We start from the raw sequence: 20826 nt of genomic DNA on the forward strand, positions 1-20826 counted from the left end.
CACGTTTGCAAGAACTCAACATTTACCACATTGCATCATTTTCCAAGATCACAATCCAGAAAAAACTCTGGACCATGCCAGGAGCAGATGGGAACCAAATACATGACCAGAAACCTGTGGTGGGAAAGTTTTGCACTTTTCCACTTGGGAGAGAGGATGTTCACAACGAGTCTTCGACTGGGTGGAATTCAACCCAACCCCGTGCTTTTCTCCCCAGTTTCTGCACCTCCTGCAGGAGTGGATCCAGGACGCATCCTGAAGGAGCAGGCACCGTAATTGTCTTACACAGGCCAAACAAACAAGAAATACCTTGGCGCTGTCGCTCTCCTCCAAAGCACTGTCACCACACATTTCCAGAGCTTTAGGCTTTACTTAGAGGTTTCATGCGCTTTGAATTCCATTCCATTTCTCCTGCCAACGAGGACCGGGCATGAGCATTTGCCTCTTTAAAAAATGTTTTTTTAAAGTGCCCGCCGTGGTAGTTGAGAGGGTTGGCCCCAGGAGAAAAAAAAAGCTTATCATTATCACACAAAAATCTCTGTCCCTGCCCACTCCCGCCTACAACACCCCAGGGCTCGCGACTCTCAGACCCCTAGGTTTGAGCAAGGCCAAAGACTACAAAAACGGAATTTTGGGGGCAGGAAGTGACGCCATGGCGCAAAGCATGCTGGACGCAGGCGGGCTCCAGTTGAGAGTAGTTTCCTTCTCACCGCGTGGATGCTGAGCCCGTGGTGTGCTAGCACGTGAAACTGGTACTTTTCCCGTACGTGAGGATGAAACGTTAAGTACCATGCGGTTTGAGCACGGCCCAGAGTACCACGCGGCTGCAGGCTAAGCCAAGAAGTCTGAGATCTAGAGCCGTAGCTGCTGCTTCTTGGTTTATACACCCTCCAAACAAACTAAGAGGACACTGCCACAAACCCGGGGACCGGGCCTCTGCCTGGAGGCGGAGCCAAAGAGCGAGTGGGTGGGTATCTGATTTTCTTTTAAAGTTTTTGGTGTGACGTGAGCTGCTTGGGTCGCTGGAGAGACAGTTTACGGGTTTGAGCAGACCCGAGTTCAAAGCCAGCGGGAAGGCGATCTGGAATGGGCTTGGGGTGGAATTGAGGTATGCCAGATGAGTTACCGCAGACAGGGCCCCGCGGCGACGCGGTGTCGGCCCCCTTAGCTTTCGGACTGAATAATAAATACCGTGTTAACTAATTTTATGATATGGAACTTGAGGCAAATCACAGATGATTTTCTGGGATGGAGATTAGGGGTAAGACATTTGCTTGGGTGGAACATATATATTAACCCAAAGTGGTGGTGGTTTTCAATCTCGCCAGACGGCAGCCATGAATGAATGGATGAAGACAGGTCCCTTAGAATGGCAAGATTACATTTACAAAGAAGTCAGAGTGACAGCAAGTGAGAAGGAGTATAAAGGATGGGTTTTAACCACAGACCCAGTCTCTGCCAAGTGAGTATGGGTCCTGCTTCCTGAAATCACGACACCCTTTTGTGCTGCCTCTATGCTCTATCCAAATTCAAAAGGCAGACAGTGAAAAGCTACCGTAATTATTCCCGTATAAGAATTTTATTGCCTTGGAATCTAACTGCTCTAACTGTGGAGTACCTTATCAGACCAAACATGTTTGTAGAAATGAGACATTTCTTAATATATTTAATTGGAAAATTTCAAACATACACAAATGTAAAGAGAATGGTATAGCAGACAGTATCTTACCCCTCCTTTCACATGTTTTAAAGCCAACTGCAGGCATATAATTTTGTTCATAAATACTTTAATATATCTCTTGGTAGATAGAGTCTCCAATACATATAGGCACAATATTATAACACCTAACACAAGAAATAAAAATTTTAATATTAGCTAAATCCTAGTGTGAGTTCAGATTTGCTTGATGGTCTCAAAAGTACCTTTTTATATTGGTGTATCAATTTGGTTGATATGTCTCTTAAGTATCTTACTCTATAACTCTGCACTTTGTTTTTTTTTCTTGTTTTTTTTTTTTTTTAGTTTTCCAACTCCTTAATTTGTTGAAGGAATGGAGTCGTTTGTGTGATAGAACTGAACACATTCTGATTAGAGTTTCCAAGGCAGGGACCTGGAAATATCTTTAACAAAGCTTCTCCGGTGGTAGAATTGAACACATTCTGGACCGAGCTTATCACTTTATCATGATGTAGTTTAACATGTTTTTATCCTCTGTATTTCCTACAAACTGGTATTCATATCTAGAGGTTTGATTAGAATCAGATTTATTTTTGCAAGACTACTTTAAAGGTGATGATATGTGCATACCCACACATGCTTTTTATTTTGGAGTAGTTTTAGATTTCCAGAGCAAAGCAAGTACAGAGAATACCCATGTATTCAGCTTCCCTAATGTTAGCATATTGTCAGAAGTAAACATTTATGTTAACTCAACTGTAATCATTTGGGTTTTTACTGGTTTTTCCACTGATGACCTTTTTCTGTTCCGGGATTCAATTAGGATCCCCTATTACATTTACCATGTCTCCTTAGTCGCCTCCCATCTGTGACCATTTTTCAGTCTTTCCTTGTTTTTTTATGACTTGGATTAATTTGAGAAGTACCACATTTGTAGAATGTGTCTCAATTTGGGTCTGTGTGATGTTTTCGTATTAGTAGACTTGGGTTTGGGGAAGAGTACCACAGAAGTGATATTCCTTTCAGATCACATCATATCATATATTGTATTTTATTTAGAATTTTTGCATTTGTATTTGTGACATTAGTCTGTGGTCTTATTTTTTTTAATTGATTTATTTTTTAAAATTTTATTTATCTTTTTAGAGAGAGGGGAAGGGAAGGAGAGAGGGAAACATCAATGTGTGGTTGCCTCTCGAGCGCCCCCCTACTGGGGACCTGGCCCACAACCCAGGCATGTGCCCTGACTGGGAATTGAACCAGCGACCCTTTGCTTTGTAGTCCGGTGATTAATCCACTGAGCCACACCAGCCAGGGTGAAGGCATTCATAACTCTAATGCTTTTGCTGCTTCCCACAATGATTAGCTTTAGGATGGACACAAAGTTTAGAGGTTTAGGATCCTCAATGAATGCTTGCTGAACCAGTGAAAACATCTGGTGGTGAGAGGATTAATTTTAAATAGGGACTAGCATTCCCTATTATTTTAATGACCTGCCGGGTTGATGATGCCTCTCATTCCATTGCTTCTGCCATAGTTTTATGGGCCTTTAGGCTTTTCCTTTGCAAATCTGCTCTGAACTTACTTTTCCTCCAAAGTATCGTCCTCGTGAACTTCCTTGAAGATGGCAGCATGTCTGTGACTGGCATTATGGGACATGCTGTGCAGACTGTTGAAACTGTGAATGAAGGGGACCATTGGGTAAGAGAGAAGCTGATGCATTTGTTCCTGTCTGGAGACTGCAAGGCATACAATCCTGAGGATCTGGAAGTGAGAAAGAACAACCTAAAGAAATGGCTTGAGAAGAACCACATCCCTGTCACTGAACAGGGAGATTCATCAGGAACTCTCTGTGTGGCTGGGGTCCTGACTATAGAACCACCATATGGTCCAGAAAACTGCAGCAGTTCTAATGAGATTATTCTGTCCCGTGTTCAGGATCTTATTCAAGGATATCTTGCAGCTTCCCAGTGAGAGGTCAAGAACTGTGGATGCACTGATCTGAGACTTTTTTTCCTTCATAAAATGTTTTGAATGTTAAGGCCATCATAATACAGGACTTTAAAGGCACATACATGTGGGTATGAATTTTAATTTGTAGTTTTGGTAAAATCAAAGATGTGGATTGTGAGTGCTAATAAGTAAGTGAGCTGTGACAAGGATAACATCATGTGCAACACAATTAGCACAGGGACATCAGAATCGTAAGTCTTTTCATGGGGCTATACTTCACTTTTGTTAGGTAACAAGCGTATTTATAAAATGTATTAAGTCACTTGCACTGACTATATGTGTTTCTTTAAGTTTCTATTTTTATTTTTTGGTGTAATAATGAAACTTGGTTGAAACTTGAAAGTTTTGGCTATTGTTAAATATTTCAACATATAATAAGCCTTAAAACTGTCAAAGCCTTTCAAGTGAGAACAGGCTGGTATCTCCGAGGGAAAATGTTCAGTGGGATGAGTATTCTGCAGCTGAACCCAGCGCAGGTCCTTGGCCTGGTGGAGTACGCCCAGGCTTCTGACTCAGGCTGCTCTCTGCCTGGAGTGCCCATGCCCCAGGTTAGGCTTCACGGAGTGAGGAGAGTACAGGAAGTGTGCTTCGCTGCACTTGACCTGTGGAAGCCAGTTAGGGCCAGGACTCGGGGTGTCTGGCCTAGAAAGGCACCTCAGATGATTAGTTTCGGGGTTTTTTTCAAGGGCATGTCTAGAATGCCGTAAGGTTAGCTTAGAACTCCGAGGCCTTAACTCGCTAGGACAAGGGCCAACAAACTTGGCCCTTGCGGCAAATCCGGCCTGCTGCCTCCATTTGTTCAGTTTTATGGGAACACACAGACTAGTTTATGTTTTATGTACAGCTGCTTCTGAGCCATTGGCAGAGTTGAGTATTGGGACAGAAATGATGTGGCTTACAAATTTTGTAAGGACCCTTCACAGGGTCTTCCCTCACAACTTGAAAGTTCCACGATCCTGAGTGAAATTCAGCACATAGCCTTTTTCCTTGTGACCCTGGAATGTCGTTGCAAAGCAAACAGGAGAAGGGGAGTAAAATTAAATTTGGCATGGGAACAATGCTGACAAAATGAGGACTGGAGTAAACCATCTAGGAAATCATTCACAGTATCATTCAGGCTTGGTCCTTGGCCCAGGGACAGGTGGGTGAGCGTTGGTAGATTTATTTGCTGCCTGACTTAATGAGCTGGGGACAGGGACTGTTTCTTGGCAACTGAGTCTTCTGATTGTTGAAACAGTTTGCCCTGCTGCTGAAGAGGGTAAGTGATCCTGCTCCGCCTGGGAAACCTGCCTGCTCAGGGAGTTGCCTCAGCCCCTGGGGCTACGATTCTTCCCTCGGAGTCTAACTCAGCTGTTTTCAGATGCATCCTCTGGATCCAGAGGCCAAGGGGATTCCACCCCAGAGTTGGCTCTGCTCCCAGCCAGCTGGAGGCAGTAGCCAGGGCAGTCTCTGAACACACTGGGTATCCAGAACACTTCAAAACGAAGGTGGTTAGGATTTTCATTGAGTACTTTTTGCTTCCCTTGGAGTAAAGTTTCCAACATTTGCACCAATTTCTTGCTATGGCATTTGTTCACCCGATGTCCTAAATGTCTTCACCTTTTCCTAAAAAAAGTTATTGCTGAAATAGGTTTTTTTCATGAATTGTTTTTTCCAAAATTGTTAGTGAGAAATTTAAAACATTCACAATCATTGTATTTGATGAGAACTGGTGAAACTTTCATGATGCCTTGAAGCAGATTCTAGAATGCTAGTCAGAGGTAGGGGTTACTATAATTCATGCTTACATTTTGGGAAAAAATCAGAGTAATGAAGGACTATAATTACATATACTCAATTGCTTCTACTGTCAAATACAAGGGTGTTTTTTTAAACCACTATGGAGGTATAGTTAACATAAGTGGCTGTACATATTAAATGTATACAACTTGGTAGGTTGGAGAAAACCACCAGTGTTTGCCATAAGCATACCCATCACTTCCGTAAGTTTTCTCCTGCCTTTATTACACAATTGGGTTTCATTGTTCAAATAAAATTAAAGGATTTTTCTTTTATTAAAAATTATTCTAGTACCCACACATGCTTTATATTTTGTATATATTTAATTTAAAAAAGTTTTTAGAGAGGGGAAGGGAGAAACTTCAATGTGTGGTTGCCTCTTGTGCACCCCCTACTGGAGACCTGGCCCGAATCCCAGGCATATGCCCTGACTGGGAATAGAACTGCTAACCCTTTGGCTTGCAGACCAGCACTTAATTGGCTAAGCCACACCAGCCAGGGCTGTATTTTGTATATTACTTGCTAATCCTTTAAAATTTTTACATAATTATAATCAATGTATTCAGTTTTTTCATTTTTGTTTTCATAATTATGTAAGACAATATTTTCTATTGTGTTGATAAACTATGCTTCTTTATACATTCCTCTAAATTTTGACATGTTGACCTTTTTGCTATCAGATTGTTGCAAAGTATATCTTCATGAATGCATCTTCATTGCTTTATCAAAGACGATTTTCAGTGCCTAGAAATGAAGTACTATCAAAGAGTATGAACACATGTAAGTTTTTCCTTGTATTTTTAAATGGTTTGTGCTTCTTTCATTGACAAGAACAATAAATAAGTACATAATACAAATTTCGTCAGACCCTTAGAATACTAACATTTTAATTTTTGCTACTCAACGTGAAATGGTGTTTTAAAGTTGTTTTAATTTGTATTTCTTTGTTAGCATTTCCCCATGTGCTTCTTTATTTCCAGTGTGGGATCTGTTTGATTCATATCTTCATTTTAAAAAATAGCAATTTTTGCTCTGGCTGGTATAGCTCAGTGGATTCAGTGCTAGTCTGTGAACCAAATGGTCACTGGTTCAATTCCCAGTCAGGGCACATGCCTGGGTTGCTGGGCCAATTCCCCAGTTGGGGCTGTGTGAGAGGCCACCATGCATTGATGTTTCTCTTTCTCCCTCCCTTTTCCTCTCTCTAAAAATAAACAAAATATTTAAATAACTTTAAAGAAGTTATTTCCCCTATATTCTCATGTTTCTTATTTATTATCTAATTTTTACTCAAATGGATACATGTTAATAAACACTGAAATTATAGCATACATATACTGCATTTATTTACGGACATGTAAATTACGGAACATTTGCAAGAACACAACAAAGAATTCCCATGTATCTTTTCCCCAGCAAATGTTAACTCCCCCACATTTGAGTTTTCTGTGTTTGTGTATGAGTGTGTTCATTTTTTCCTGAACTGTCTGAGAGTAAATCATGGACACAATGAAAAAAGTGAGTTCATTTCCTAAATGACTGCAGGACAATCATTGAAATCAGGAAATTAACACTGATACAGATCTTACCAGATTTCACTGATTATCTCAGTGTCCTTTATAGCAACCCCCCCCCCTTTTTTTTCTTGGCCCATGTATTGTATTCACTTGTCATATCCCTTTAATCTGCAATAGTTTCTCAGTCTTTGACTCACAACGAGGACATTCTTGAATACAGGCCAGTTATTTTGGGGAATAACCCTTAATTTGTTTTTTTTTATGATTCAGTTCAGTGTGCACTGGGACACTGGAAGTGATAGAATGTTCTTCTTAGTACGTCGTATCAGGAGGCACATGGTGTTAATTTGTCCCAGTTCTGGTGGTGTTAACTGTGATCACTTGGTTAAGGTGGTCTGTTAGATTTCCGCACTATGAAGTTACTAGTTTTTTTTTTTTCTTTTTTTTAAAGATTTTATTTATCTTTAGAGGGGAAGGGAAGGAGAGAGGGAGAGAAATATCAATGTATGGTTGCCTTTTTGTGCGTCCTCTGCTGGGAACTGGCCTGCAACCCAGGTATGTGCCCTGACTGGGAATCGAATTGCGATTGTCTGGTTTGCAGGCCCGCGCTCAATCCACTGAGCTACACCAACCAGGGCTCTTCTACTTTTTAAAAAAATTTAATTTATTTTTAGAGAGAGGGGAAGGGGAGGAGAAAGAGGGAGAAAAACAGTGTGTGGTTGCCTCCCACGTGGTACCTACTGGGGACCTGGCCTGCAACCAAGGGGAATCAAACTGATGACCCCTTGGTTTGCTGCCCAAGCCCAATCCACTGAGCCACACTGGCCAGGGCTCCTTTATCTTTCTTTTATTTTTATTTTTTATGTTCAAGTACAGTAGTCTCCATTTTTCCCCCATCACTCCCCCCCAACCCCACCCTCGATCCTACTCCCTTAGGCTTTGTCCATGTGTCTTTTATATATGTTCCTTGACAAGCCTTCCCCAGTATACCCCATTATCCCTCTCCCCTCTGTTTACTGTCAGTCTGTTCTTTATTTCAATGTCTCTGTTTATATTTTGCTTGCTTGTTCTGTTGATTAGGTTCCACTTATAGGTGAGATCGTATGGTATTTGTCTTTCACTGCCTGTCTTACTTCACTTAGTGTTAACACTCTCCAGATCCATCCATGCTGTTGCAAAGGTAGTTCTTTTTTTCTGCTGCATAGTATTCCATTGTGAAACTATACCAGACTTTTGATCCACTCATTTACTGATGGGCACTTAGGTCACATCCATCACTTGGCTATTGTAAATTGTGCTGCTATGAACACTGGGGTGCAGAGATCTTTCGAATTGGTGTTTCAGGATTCTTGGGGTATAATCCCAGCATTGGAATGGCTGGGTCAAAAGGTAGTTCCATTTTTAGTTTTCTGAGGAAATTCCATACTGTTTTCCACAGTGGCTGCACCAGTCTGCACTCCCACCAACAGTGCAATAGGGTTCCCTTTTCTCCACAACCTCACCAGCACCTGTTTGTTGATTTGGTTATGATGGCCATTCTGACCCGTGAAGTGGTATCTAATTTGCATCTCTCTGATGGCTAGTGATGCTGAGCATCCTTTCATGTCTGTTTTTGTAATTAAAGGTATCTTCATACATATTTTTAAATAGCTTTACTGAGGTATTACATACCATAAAATTCATCCACTTTATAACAGTGATTTTTGGTGCATTTAGAGTTATGCAGCCATCATCACAATTTTTTAAAAGCATTCCCATCATTGTATAACATCCCTTATCCTGTTTGTAGCTAATTCCCATTCCCATCCTCAGTCCCAGGCAACCACTCATCTCCTTTTTGTATCTATAGATTTGATTTTTCTGTACATTTCATATAAATGGAATCATACATATATGGTCTTTGTATGTGGCTTCTTTCACTTAACTTCACTGATGTAACATGTATCAGTGGTTCCTTTTTCACTCTTGATAGTATTCCATTATGAATATACAATATTTTATTCACCAGTTGATGGATATTGGGTTCCATTTCTTTCTATTATGAATAATGCTGCTGTGAACATTTGTGACAAATCTTTTGTGGACATATTTTCATTTCTCTTGGGTGAAAAACCTAGTAGTGGAATTGCTAGGTCATATGATGAATTTGTTTAACTTTTTAAGAAACTACCAAACTATTTTCCAGTGTGGCTATACCATTTTACATACCATCAACCAAGGTATGAGGGTTTCAATTTCTCTGCATCCTCACCAGCACTTACTGTTGTGTGTGGTTCCAGTGCTTATGAGGTATCAGTGTCTCGTCGTAGTTTGAATTTGCATTTCCATAACGACCAATAATATTGAGCATCTTTCCATGTGCTTGTTAAGCCATTTGTATATCCTCTTTGCTGAGATGTTCATTCGATTCACCTATTTAAAAAATGAGCTGTCTACCTGAGTTGTGAGAGTTTATATACTTTAGATTCAAGTGCTTTATCAGATATGATTTGCAGATATTTTCTCCCAGTCTGTTGTTTTGTATTTTTTAAATTGTTTTTGAACTGCCTAAGTTTAAAAGATTGTTTAAAAAATTGATTAATTACAATTTATCAAAAACTTTTTTATAGATCATGATTTTGGTGTCAGGGCTGAGAATTCACGGCCTAACCCAAGGTCACAAAGACTGTTTTCTTTTAAACATTTTAATTAAATCTTAAACTTAGGTTTATGTTCCACTGAGTTAATTTTTGTGTGTGGTGTGAGGCAAGGGTCTAAATTCATCTTTTTGCACAAGGATATTATACTACTATTTGTTGAAAAGACTTTCTTCATTGAACTGTCTTGGTACTTTTGTTGAAGATCAGTTGATCATAAATGTTAAGTGTTTATTTCTGGACTAACAGTTGTGTTTCGTTGCCCTCTATGTGTTGGCAACACATCGTATTAATTACTATAGTATTACAGTAAAGTTTTCTGTCTGTACATGTAGGTCCTCCAAGTTTGATCTTTTAAAAGACTGCTTGACTATTCTGGCTCCCGTGCAGCCCCACTTAAGTTTTGGAAGAGGCTGTCAATTTCTGGAAAAATAACTGCCTGTGGGGTTTTGATAGGGATCGTGTTGAATCTGTGGATCAACTAAAGGAGAGTTATCATCTTAATATTGAGTCCTTCATTCTATGAACTAGAATGTCTCTTCATTTATTTATCTTTAATCTTCTTAAAACAATGTTTTGTAGTTTTTAGTGTACAAGTCTTATATTCCTTTTGTTAAATTTATTCCAAGGCATTTTTTATCCTATCATATATGGAATTGTTTTCCTCATTGTATTTTAAGTTTTTATTTAATGAGTTATTTATGATTAAATAAATAAATAAAGGGAACGGAGGGAAACATTGATGCACGAGAGAAACATCAATCAGTCACCTCCTGCTGCCCCCCCCCCCAAACAGCCTGCAGCCCAGGCACCTGCCCCAGCTGGGAATTGAACTGGTGACCTTTTTGTTTGCAAAACAACACCCAACTACTGAGCTACAGTAGTCAGGGCTCTTAATTTCATTATTGATTACTAATATATAGAAATAGTTAATTTTTGTATAGTGCTCTGGTTTCCCACAGAATTGCTGAACTGATTCATTTTTATAAACATACTTTAAAAAAAAAACTTATTTATTTATTTATTTATCTTTAGAGGGGAAGGGAAGGAGAGAGGGAGAGAAATGTCAATGTATGGTTGCTTCTCATGCGTCCCCCACTGGGAACTGGCCTGCAACTCAGCCATGTGCCCTGACTGGGAATCGAACAGCGTTATAAACATACTTTTGATTTCCTCTTCCTTTACTTAACATTACCCAAATACATTTTGAAGAGGGAGTGGGTCGTACATGTATTCCTTATAGCTTCTTCTTTGGTAATAAATATTTGTAGGAGTTTCTCACAAGACTTAGAGAAGCATACCTAATTAATGAATAAGATGAGAGTGTTAAAAAGGAGAATTAAGGGAAACAAAGGAAAAAAACAAATGGGATTACATTGAATTAAAATGCTTTTGCACAGTCACAGAAACCATCAGCAAAATGAAAAGGGAACCCAAACTCTTTTCCAGTGATATATCAACAAGGGTTTGACCTCCGAAATAAAGAACTCTTAGGACTCAATACCAGGAAGACAAACAATCCAGTTAAAAAATGGATAAAGGACCTGAATAGATACTTCTCCAAGGAGGAGAGGGCCCACAGACATGAAAAAATTCTCAACATCACTAGCCATCAGAGAGATGCAAACTAAAATCACAAGATATCGCCTCACACCTGTCAGAATGGCTATCATTAATAAATCAACAAACAAGTGTTGGTGAGGACGTGGAGAAAATAGAACTCCAGTACACTGCTGGTAGGGGTGCAGACTGGTGCAACTATTGTGGAAAGAGAGAGTTTCCTCACGAAATTAAAGATGTAACTGCCTTTTAACCCTGTGATTCCACTTCTGGGAATTTATCCAAAAGAATAGCAAAACACCAATTCAAAAGAACTTACGCATCCCTGTGTTCACAGCAGCATTTTTTACAATAGCCAAGTGCTGGAAACAGCCTAAGTGCCCAACAGCAGATGAGTGGATAAAAAAGCTCTGGTAAAGCCCTGGCTGGTGTGGCTTAGTGGCTTGAGCACTAGCCTGATATTGGAATGGTCACCAGTTTTGATTCCTGTTTGGGGCACGTGCCTGGGTTGTGGGCCAGGTTCCCCATATGGGGGCATGGGGGAGGCAACAGATCACACAGTAATGTTTTTCTCCCTTATTTCATCTAAAATAAATAAAAACAAACTGCTCCTGCTTTTCAAAGAGCATTTTTAAAAAGCTATGGGACTTCTACACAACAGAATACTACGCAGCAATAAAAAAAATAAAAGGAATTCTTACCTTTTGTGACAGCATGAACGGGAGACTTATGCTAATGAAATAAGCAAAATGATAAAACACACATACCATATGATCTCACTTATAACTGGAATCTAATGAACAAAATTAACAAGCAAACAGAATCTGAGGCAGAAACACAGAACAGACTGACAGCTGTCACAGGGGAGGGGGACAGTTGAGACTGCTTGAAAGGTAAAGGGATTAAATAAAGAACATATATGCATGACCCACAGACATGATCAATGGTGTGGGAATTGACTGTGGGAATGTGGGAGCTGGCTGAGGAAAGGGGAACATGGGAAAAATTAGAACAACTGTAATAACAATGAAAATTTTTTAAATTAAAAAAAGCAGAATTAAGAGACTTGATTAAAGCCATTAACACTTTTCCCTTTAATTTCAATATATAGTTATCCAGTTTCTTTAGAACCTTCGGAGGCTCTTGCAGAGGGTATATCATGTTCCAGATTGAATTTATTCAAGTAGACTTTTCTATTATCCTATTTTTCCTAGGTCCCTGCTTATCTTTGTATCCTGACTTCCTAGGGTGACTGGCACGTAGGACCTGTTTAAAGTAAATTGATTATATTGAAATTGTTAGCATAAATGTGGGAGGAATTTCTGCAGCCACAATACGGGTCACAAACTAGACCTGTAGCACACGCTAGTTACAAGCTGGACAGTCAGCCCCTTGTTACTGATCAGATTGCATGCGTCAGTTCATCCAGACTCAGCCTGGTGTACTGAAGAAAAGGACAGTGTGAAGATTTATGGGCTAGAAATAATGGGGACAGCTGGAGTTTAAATGGGACAGTGCACAGGTGAATTTCAGACAGAAGGTGGTGGTAACAGAGACGCCTCCAATTAGATTGTTTTGTGCTGGGTCTGTAATCAGTGGATTAGTTTCCTCCTCAAATGGGATGGTCCCTTGGTGCCCACTGCACAGCATGGCCCTGATCTGTACAGACATGTCTTCTAAAGCACAGAACACATCTTTGACATTCAATCTGGTAATCTTGCTAATAATGAAGGTACAGTTCCTAATAAGGCTTCATGTGAAATTTAAATGTTTTACAGCCACACTCCCATCCACTCCCTTTTTAACCCTATTTGTGTTTTAGTATATTGGCCAAAGTCTACTAGGTTGGACTCTGTTAACACAAAAAAGATAAGGCAAGGGTGTGTGTCTCTGTGTGTGCATTTTAAACATTTAACAGGGCCCCAAGTGTGAGAACTTGAGTTTTGAAGTGCAAAGTGTTAGCGCTATTAGTGTCAAATACAAGTCATATTTTTGAAAGGCATGTTCTAACTTACTTTCACATTTTCAAAATGTGATTTTTTAAAAACTAGAAAAAAACCTATTTTTTTTAACTTAAAAAGATGTTACTTATTTAGAGAGGGAGAAATAAAGGGAGAGAAACATTGACTGGTTGCCTCCTGCACGCCCCCAACCGGGGACCTGGCCTGCAACCCAGGCATGTACCCTGACTGGGAATCGAACCTGTGACCTTTTAGTTCCTGGGCTGACGCTCGATCCACTGAGCCACACCAGCAGGGCTCAAAATAAGTGTTTTAAAAAATGAAACTTAGTGGTAGGACATATTTTAAAGTAAAGATCTCTCTACCTGTCTGTGCATGGCTTTTCCCATTTGTATATATAATTTTCTCAAATTCTTAAGTACTCATATTTTGATAACATGATATAATTATAAGGTCTTATTCCTATAGTACATGTTTATTAGCATTAGATATATGTATATATAATATATAATATGTGTAATAAATTTGTATATGTAATATATATGTAATATATATTTATATATATTACATATATATAAAATAGCTTGGATTTTTTAAAATTGATTTTAGAGGGTGGGGAAAGGAGAGAGAGAGGGAGAAACATCAGTGGTTGCCTCTTATATGTGCCCTGAATGGGGACTGAACCCCCAGCGCAGGCATGTGCATTGACTGGGAATTAAACTGGCGACCTTTCACTTTTGTGGGATGACGCCCAACCAGCCGAATCTCACTGACTAGGGCTATGATAACCTTAGGGGCATTTTTAAACCACTGGCTAGAAAGAAAGGGGAATATTTACTATCTGCCTACAAATCCACAGGCTGTGTGCTTTGAAACATTATTTAAACTGCTCAGGTAATAGAATGGGAGGGTAAAGACCAAAGTTCAGAACTTGTCAGGGAGTCTGAGTTGTAATATTCAGATATGAACTCAAGGGGAAAACTGAACTCAACTGATGACCACCGCTCTAAGCATGTTCAGCTCTTCCAATTTTCTGAGAACTTCTTGATTAGAAATAGTAAAAAACAGTACTGCAGACTAATTTTGTAGCAAGTACTTTATTAATACTGTTCTCTAACTAGAATACAGTAAAAGTAAAACAAATACTTACGAAAACATTTACAGAGTTCTCCATAAAATTAACATTAAATGTTGACCATCTTGTTGGGGCTTAGAAATCCAGTTTCACACTGAAGTTATCTACTACATTTTGATCTTTAATCACAAAGGAGTAGCCTTATTTCATATTCCACAATTTTAATAGTTTTGGGGATGCCCTCAGTCAAGGCTTCAACCTTTCTGTCGTCCTGGAACATCTATAAAATGACAGGATTTGTGCATCTGTGTGTGGCTGCAAGCAACCAGCCTAAGCACAGCTTCCCTGAGGGGGGCAATTTCTCAGCACTCTGAGCGGGAGGTTTCGTTGTTAATAAGTCTCTCCCAGCTGTGCGGTCTGGGGCACACTTGTGTCCCCGCGGCTCTAGCTAGGGCAGCATGAGCTCCATTACAGCACCGAGAGTCAAGACTGGTTTTAAAAAACTTTTAGAGGGTTGGGGAGTCTTCTCTTTCATTTCTCTTTAATGTCCCAGCCTAGTCACCTCTGTAACATGAGCCTTGTTTCAATAGCAAGTCAGGACTTGGATACTGTACATGCTATGCATATGTATGTTTGCTAATTAAACTGATACAAATTAATGCCTTGAAACAAACACTTAAGAGTCTGAGCTCCAACTGCACTGAAGCTTGATGCACTTGATAAATACACTTGATAAAGATCATTCTGGACAGTCTAAGAGGTTTCCTGGAACCTTAACTGAAATAATACCTTAAAAAGTGAACGCCCTCCACTGAGGTGGTTTTTCCTGATGAGTTTGAATTCTGTCTGTGGTATGAAACCTGTAGTGACTGTCTGTCCACCTGAGGGCTTGGCAAACCCAAGAATATTTTTTCCACTCAGTTCTTTGGGATTCTTCCTGGCCACACTGATAGATGTCCAGGGTAAATGTAAATGTATGCCTATTTTTTCAAAATGCTAGTGCCCCATTAACCAAAGCGGTGGCTGAAAATAAGCCGTCCCATGGAAGGTATTTCTGTGGCTGCAAATCTGACACTCGTGTGGCAGCCTTCCCTGCCTCCACCGTGCCACCTCTGTGCCGAGACCCCCGCTCGAAGTCATTCCCCAAAGGGAATGTGCAACGTGGCCATTAGACCCGGGAGAGTGCCTAGGAGAGTAAAGGTTTCTAAATGGAAAACCTAAAGGAGAATAAAGACTGTTCGTTCGCTTTTAAGAATCTAGAGTGTTATGGATAAGACCAGCTTGCACTTCAATAATAAACAAGAGCTCATTAGGTTTGTTTTTAAGGCTTACCTTGAATGAGTAAAAATAAAAATCCCTCACAAATCAAGTTTACTCTGTAGCCAATAGCCTAAAATGAAATTTTAATTTTTCTTGCTCACATGATTTTTTTTCTTCTCTGTTCTGACTTCTCTCAGTTGCGCCTGTATGACAGAAAAAACAATCAGTATTTCTCCTCGTGCCCCTATCTCACTTCAGTAAAAAGGAGAAAAATAATACACAGATTAAAGCAGAACTGTATTACACATTCACTTTTGTGATACCGGGCATATTTCAGTCATTCTGGGACAGTCACAGGAAACAGACAGGCAAGTTTCCTGTTCCCTCAGACTGTCTTACCACGACACTCCACTCTGAGTTGTGCTGGGAGTGCCCATGCTTTGTTACAAACTCTCAGCCTGGAGATTTCCCTAAGGGTCCGGCGTGCTCAGCTGCCGAGCGGTGTGGGCCCTGGGCTCCTCCCTCGGGGCCAGCCCAGCACGGAGCTTTACTTTGAGGTAGCAGTGCTGCCGTTACTCCCCAGGTGAACTCGGAGCAGGGGGCAGTGAGCACTCTCCTAAGACTGGTCTTTATTGTGTGGTGACGAGTTTCACAATCGTGCTGATGATCCGGGATCCTCGAGGACACGTGCACAGATCGATGCTCGGGTTTTTAATCTTATCCTGGAGGAGCTGGTCAAGTTCGCAGCGCAGTTCCTTCACTAATTCCGCCACCTAAGACGAAAGTTCCAATGTAAACAGTGCTTGGACCAACGGAGGAGGGAGGCTGTTAATGCCCTAAGGGTATCATTCTAGACTTCTGGAGTTAATTTCGTTAGTGGGGGTGGGTGGTGGAAACAAAGCATACTTTCATTCTGAAAATGCTTCTAAAATTTCTTGATGTGACAACAGGAACATTCACTCTGTGTCGGCTCTGTAATGTACTAAATGAGGTCTAATACAAAAAGTCTCCGTTACCACATCTCATTTAAAGATTAAAGTGGAAAGAATGGCTTTTCTTTAGTGTTCTCCACATTAAAGTGTGGTCAGCTTTTATAATTTGCTCCAGAGAAGAAAGTAGGGAAACCTGTTGTGAAGTTTGGACCCTGATCTATAGCTGACAGGCTCGAGTATAAGCTTTGCCCCGGGGCATGGCTCAGATAATCTCGGCCTTGGTTCCTTGACATTCCCTTGGCCCTGAGAATTGACTGAGGAAGAGGAGGTCTGATGGAGCTTCAGTAAAGGTTTTGATCTCCCCTTCTAAACACGACACTGCACAGAACGTGGGCCAGGTGCTACTGCAACCATCGTGCTGAAGGAAGTCAGCCCAGCCTGGTGTACTTGCCCTGAACTGCCCAACATGGCGGCCACTGGTCACATGCGGCTAATCTAATGGCCACACGAAATGTGGCTGGTCCAAAGCGAGAAGTGCTGGGGGGGTAAAATACACACTAGGTTTTGAGGAGTTAGTATGAAAAAAATATGAAAAATCTCAGTACATTTTTATATTGATCATGTGTTGAAATCAAAGCCTCTTATTTGTATTAGGTTAAATAATATATATTAAGATTAATTTTACCTCTTTTTACTTTCCTAAATGTGGCTAACAGAAAAATTAAAATTACATAGTGGCTCACATATTTCTATTAAACTGTGCAGCTTTAGACTTTACAGTTAAAAACACCAGTAAATTCCCCTTAATGTTTGGGCTGGTGTTTCTGCTTCTTGAAACAAGATTTCTAACAGATGCAACTGTTAAATTGAATTTTTATTTCTTACACATATACTCTCCCTTAAATGTTTTCTACAGACTCTACATAGTGCATGATTGAGCAACCTAAGAATAAAAAAATTCTGATCCATTATCTTTTTTGTGTTGTTGTTAATGGTAGTGGTAGAATCAGGGTGGTTTTTATTTTTGCTCATCTGTATTTTCTGATTTTTCTTTGGTGAATACATTATCTGCATAACATTTGGGAAGATTCTGCACCTCACATACAGCTTCTGTCTCCAACCTTTCACACCAGCCCACCCTGAGCCTCCCCTCCCGGTATACTGCCCAGAAGTCTTACTAACGAGGGTCCCCCCGTGGCCTCATTTCAGCCTCAGTCTTTCTTAGTGTTTCATTGCAGACTCATCCTCCACTCTTAATCAGTTCTGTTGTTCGTGGTCCCTGAAGGAATGCCTAGTACTTCATGTCATCGAAGCCTTCTGTGGCTTGAGCCGCACAGGACAGATCCGTTTAGCCCTTACCTGATGGGAAGCAGCTGCAAAACGAATCCAGCCATCATCCAAGGAGACAATGAACTCTCCCTTTTGAAGCTGCACATTTACTTGGCCACCTCCGAACAAGACCAGCGGATACACAGACACCATGCTGCAGTCTCGGATGAACACCCGGCTGGTTTTGATCTTCTCATGGTACAGCAGGTAGGGGCTGTCAAAGTGTCTGACCTGGAGCATAAAACCTCAGATGATGACAGTGATGTCACTGGTGAAATGAGGGGACCTCCACCAGCCCCATGGACTTAAATACCACCTGTCAGTGACTCGGCTGGACCTTTCCCCTGAACTCCAGACTTGTACATGCAACCACCTACTTGACATTACCACTAGATATCTAAGCATGTCAAACTTCTTATGTGCTAAGGAAATCTTGACTTTTACCCTCTGTGCAGGGTTAACCATTTCACTAAATGATGCTGCCATTCACCCGCTTGCTCCGGCCCTGAATTTCGGAGCCATCCTTGATTGTTCTTTTCCCCTCCCTCCCTCTGCATCATCACTAAGTCCCCTCACTCTATTTTCAAAACACATAATGATGGACTCATTCTCACCGCTCCCCCAGCCACCCGCTTGTACAAACCACCACTGTCTCGTACGGAGGACTGCAGTGGCTTCCCAAGTGCTCACCCTGCCTCTCTTCCTGCATCTTACAGTTTCTTTTCCGCACAGCAACCAGAGAGATCTTTCAGAAACATGAATCCAGTTAGGGCTCAAAATCCTCCAATGATTTCCCAAAGACAAAGTCTCAAAACCTTCCCATGGCTGGCAAGGCCCTCCCTGACCTGACTGCTGGCCGCTTGTCCCCCCTGCAACCACCACCCTTGTCCTTGGTGGTCCTGCTCCACTTGCACTGGCTGCCTTCTCGAATTTCCTGGAGCACACCAAACATGCACCCCTCTTGTGGTCTTCACACTTAATTCCTCTGCTGGGATGTTCTCTCTTTAGATATCTGCATGGCTTGCCCTTCACTGTGTTCAGGATTTTGCTCCTCATAGAGTTCTTCCCTGACCACTTTCCGTAAAACAGCCCCTCCCCTGTATCCCTTAATCTCTGTTTCATTTTTCTTAGTAACATCTGTTACCAAGCTGAGACTTTACTTATCTCCTGCCTGTCTTCCCCACTGGAATGTGTGCTCCCTGAGGGCAGAGACCTCATCTGGCCAGCTCGTCGCTGCCTCCCAGCTGTGCAACAGCACCTGGCACAGAGGAGGTGCTGTGGACACTGACTGGATGCACCAATGACCTGCGTCCATTGTGTGAGTGTCAGCACACTCAGAACGGGGAGTGGAGCACAATCGGGCCTCTGGTGCCTAGGTGCATGCAGTTGAGAGGGCGGATGACCCTGGGGTCCTCAAACTTCTGAGCTCAATGAAGGAGCTCCTCTCCATGCTTTGCTGACACTTGACTGAGTGGTTTCAGGGGGCTCACCAGCCCAAATGCTTCACAATCTTCCATTCTACTTTCCTCCTAAAAGCTTTCTCAAGCATCTGCTTTCAGCTGGGCATCATGCTAGATATCAAGAATGTACAGTGAATACAGTTCCTATCTTTAGGAACCTCACAGTTCCGTGAGGGAGACATACCGTAAAGATAAACCATAAAGTAATGTGAAAAGCACAACAGTGGACTGGACAAATGCATGCTGCGTGGTGGTGGAACAGAAGTGAAGAGCAAGTCAGATGGAGGAGGACACTGGGGGTGTGGTATTTAATGGAAACCTGGAGGGTGAGTAGGAGCCTGTTGGGGAATGAGAATGTTATTACAGGCACAGAGAACAGTGTGTGTCCTGCGTCATGGCCTTTGGGGACACTCCTGGTACTCTCATTGTTGGAGTACACAGCATGACAGAGGGACAGAGTCGAGGGAACATGGTGTAGGAAGGGGCCAGATGTGAAAGATCATATGAGAGTCTGCAGATGTCAGACATGAAGAATGTTAAGCAAGGGAAGGACCTGATCAAGTGTATGTTTTGTAAAGATAATGCTGGCAGCTGTAGTATAAAAGGTGGGAGAAAGAAAAAGCATCAGAAGGCAGAACAATACTTCAGGCACAAGAGAGAGGTTTGAGGTTTGACCTGGGAAAAGGGCAGTGGGGATGAGAGGAGCAGGCAAATCTGGGACATGGCAGCAGGTGGAACTGGAGGGACCTGGTGACCGGCTGGACTGGACCAAGGACAACAGAAGCAGGGTCTCTTGCTCCTGGGTTCCGACGTGGATTGTGCCAGTCCAGGGCAGGGAACACAGAAAGAGGAGAGTGAACCGGGAGACAATGAATTTGGTTTTTCAGCTTTTGGGTGTGGGATGAGTGGAAGGCACCCAGCTCGGAGAAACCGGGACTGGAGCGGGAGATCTGGGAGGGCTGCGGCAGCATGAAGGTCGCAGCCGGAACACGATGCTGTGGTCTGGCTGTTAAGGAAGAGTTCATATGCGATGGTGAGAAAATCAGGACTAAGGACAGAATCTCATTTCAGAGCAAAGGAAGAGAAACTAGCAAAGGAGATACAGGAGAATGATGAGAGTAGAAGAGGGTAGTCAGAGAGACAGAAGAAAGTGATGTCGTAGAGGCAAAAAACATCAAAGATAGCTTTATGAGGGAGGGGGAGGTCAGCCGTGTCAAATACTACGTGTGAGTCAAATATGATGAGGACCAGGGAATGAGCGTTCACTGGACGTGACAACTCTGAGGTGCTTGTGACTTCTGAGGAGTTCAGTGGAGTGGTGCGGGTGGGGGCAGAGGCCAGCTAGCAGTAGGCTGAAGGAGGAATGACAGCTGAGGGCGTGGGATCAGCTACTGTATACAGGTCACTGCCTCTCAAGGCACAGATTCTGGGATGAATCAACTGAGAAGTCCAAATTGACAGTCACAAAACAGTCATGAGGAAGTACTGCATAAGAAATATCGTTCATACTATTGTAATAACTACATATGGTGCCAGGTGGGTACGGGAAATATCAGGGGGGCACTTTGTAAAGTATATGATTGTCTAACCACTATGTTGCACACCTGAAACTAATATGAAATAATACTG

At 41.7% G+C, this 20826-nt stretch overlaps 2 protein-coding genes across 5 annotated transcripts in view; one reads left to right on the plus strand and one right to left on the minus strand.

Moving 5' to 3' along the window:
• The first annotated feature begins 703 nt into the window (after positions 1-703).
• GEMIN6 (gem nuclear organelle associated protein 6) lies at positions 704-17772 on the plus strand. 2 transcript variants are annotated; one of them, XR_008391963.1, is made up of 4 exons: positions 704-967; positions 1329-1462; positions 3277-6250; positions 17694-17772. XR_008391963.1 is itself a non-coding variant. In XM_037149051.2 (3 exons), the coding sequence occupies exons 2-3, from the start codon at positions 1338-1340 to the stop codon at positions 3650-3652; spliced, it is 501 nt and encodes a 166-aa protein (XP_037004946.2). In that variant the 5' UTR covers positions 704-967; positions 1329-1337; the 3' UTR covers positions 3653-10231. The 2 variants fall into 2 exon arrangements, 1 of the variants encoding a protein (XP_037004946.2); XM_037149051.2 differs by lacking the exon at positions 17694-17772 and having other exon boundaries at positions 3277-10231.
• DHX57 (DExH-box helicase 57) overlaps positions 14220-20826 on the minus strand; it is a 53506-nt gene continuing 46899 nt past the window's right edge. For all 3 annotated transcript variants that reach the window (XM_037149044.2, XM_053666853.1, XM_053666854.1), the window contains exons 23-24: positions 17768-17968; positions 14220-16249 (exon numbers count right to left, since the gene is read on the minus strand). In XM_037149044.2, coding sequence (XP_037004939.2) covers positions 16106-16249; positions 17768-17968 — 345 coding nt within the window. In that variant the 3' untranslated portion in view covers positions 14220-16105. The remainder of the gene's footprint in view (positions 16250-17767; positions 17969-20826) is intronic.

This window comes from Artibeus jamaicensis, unplaced genomic scaffold, assembly GCF_021234435.1.
Source record: "Artibeus jamaicensis isolate MK-2021 breed Jamaican fruit bat unplaced genomic scaffold, CSHL_Jam_final contig_465, whole genome shotgun sequence".
NCBI classification, from domain to species: Eukaryota; Metazoa; Chordata; class Mammalia; order Chiroptera; family Phyllostomidae; genus Artibeus; species Artibeus jamaicensis.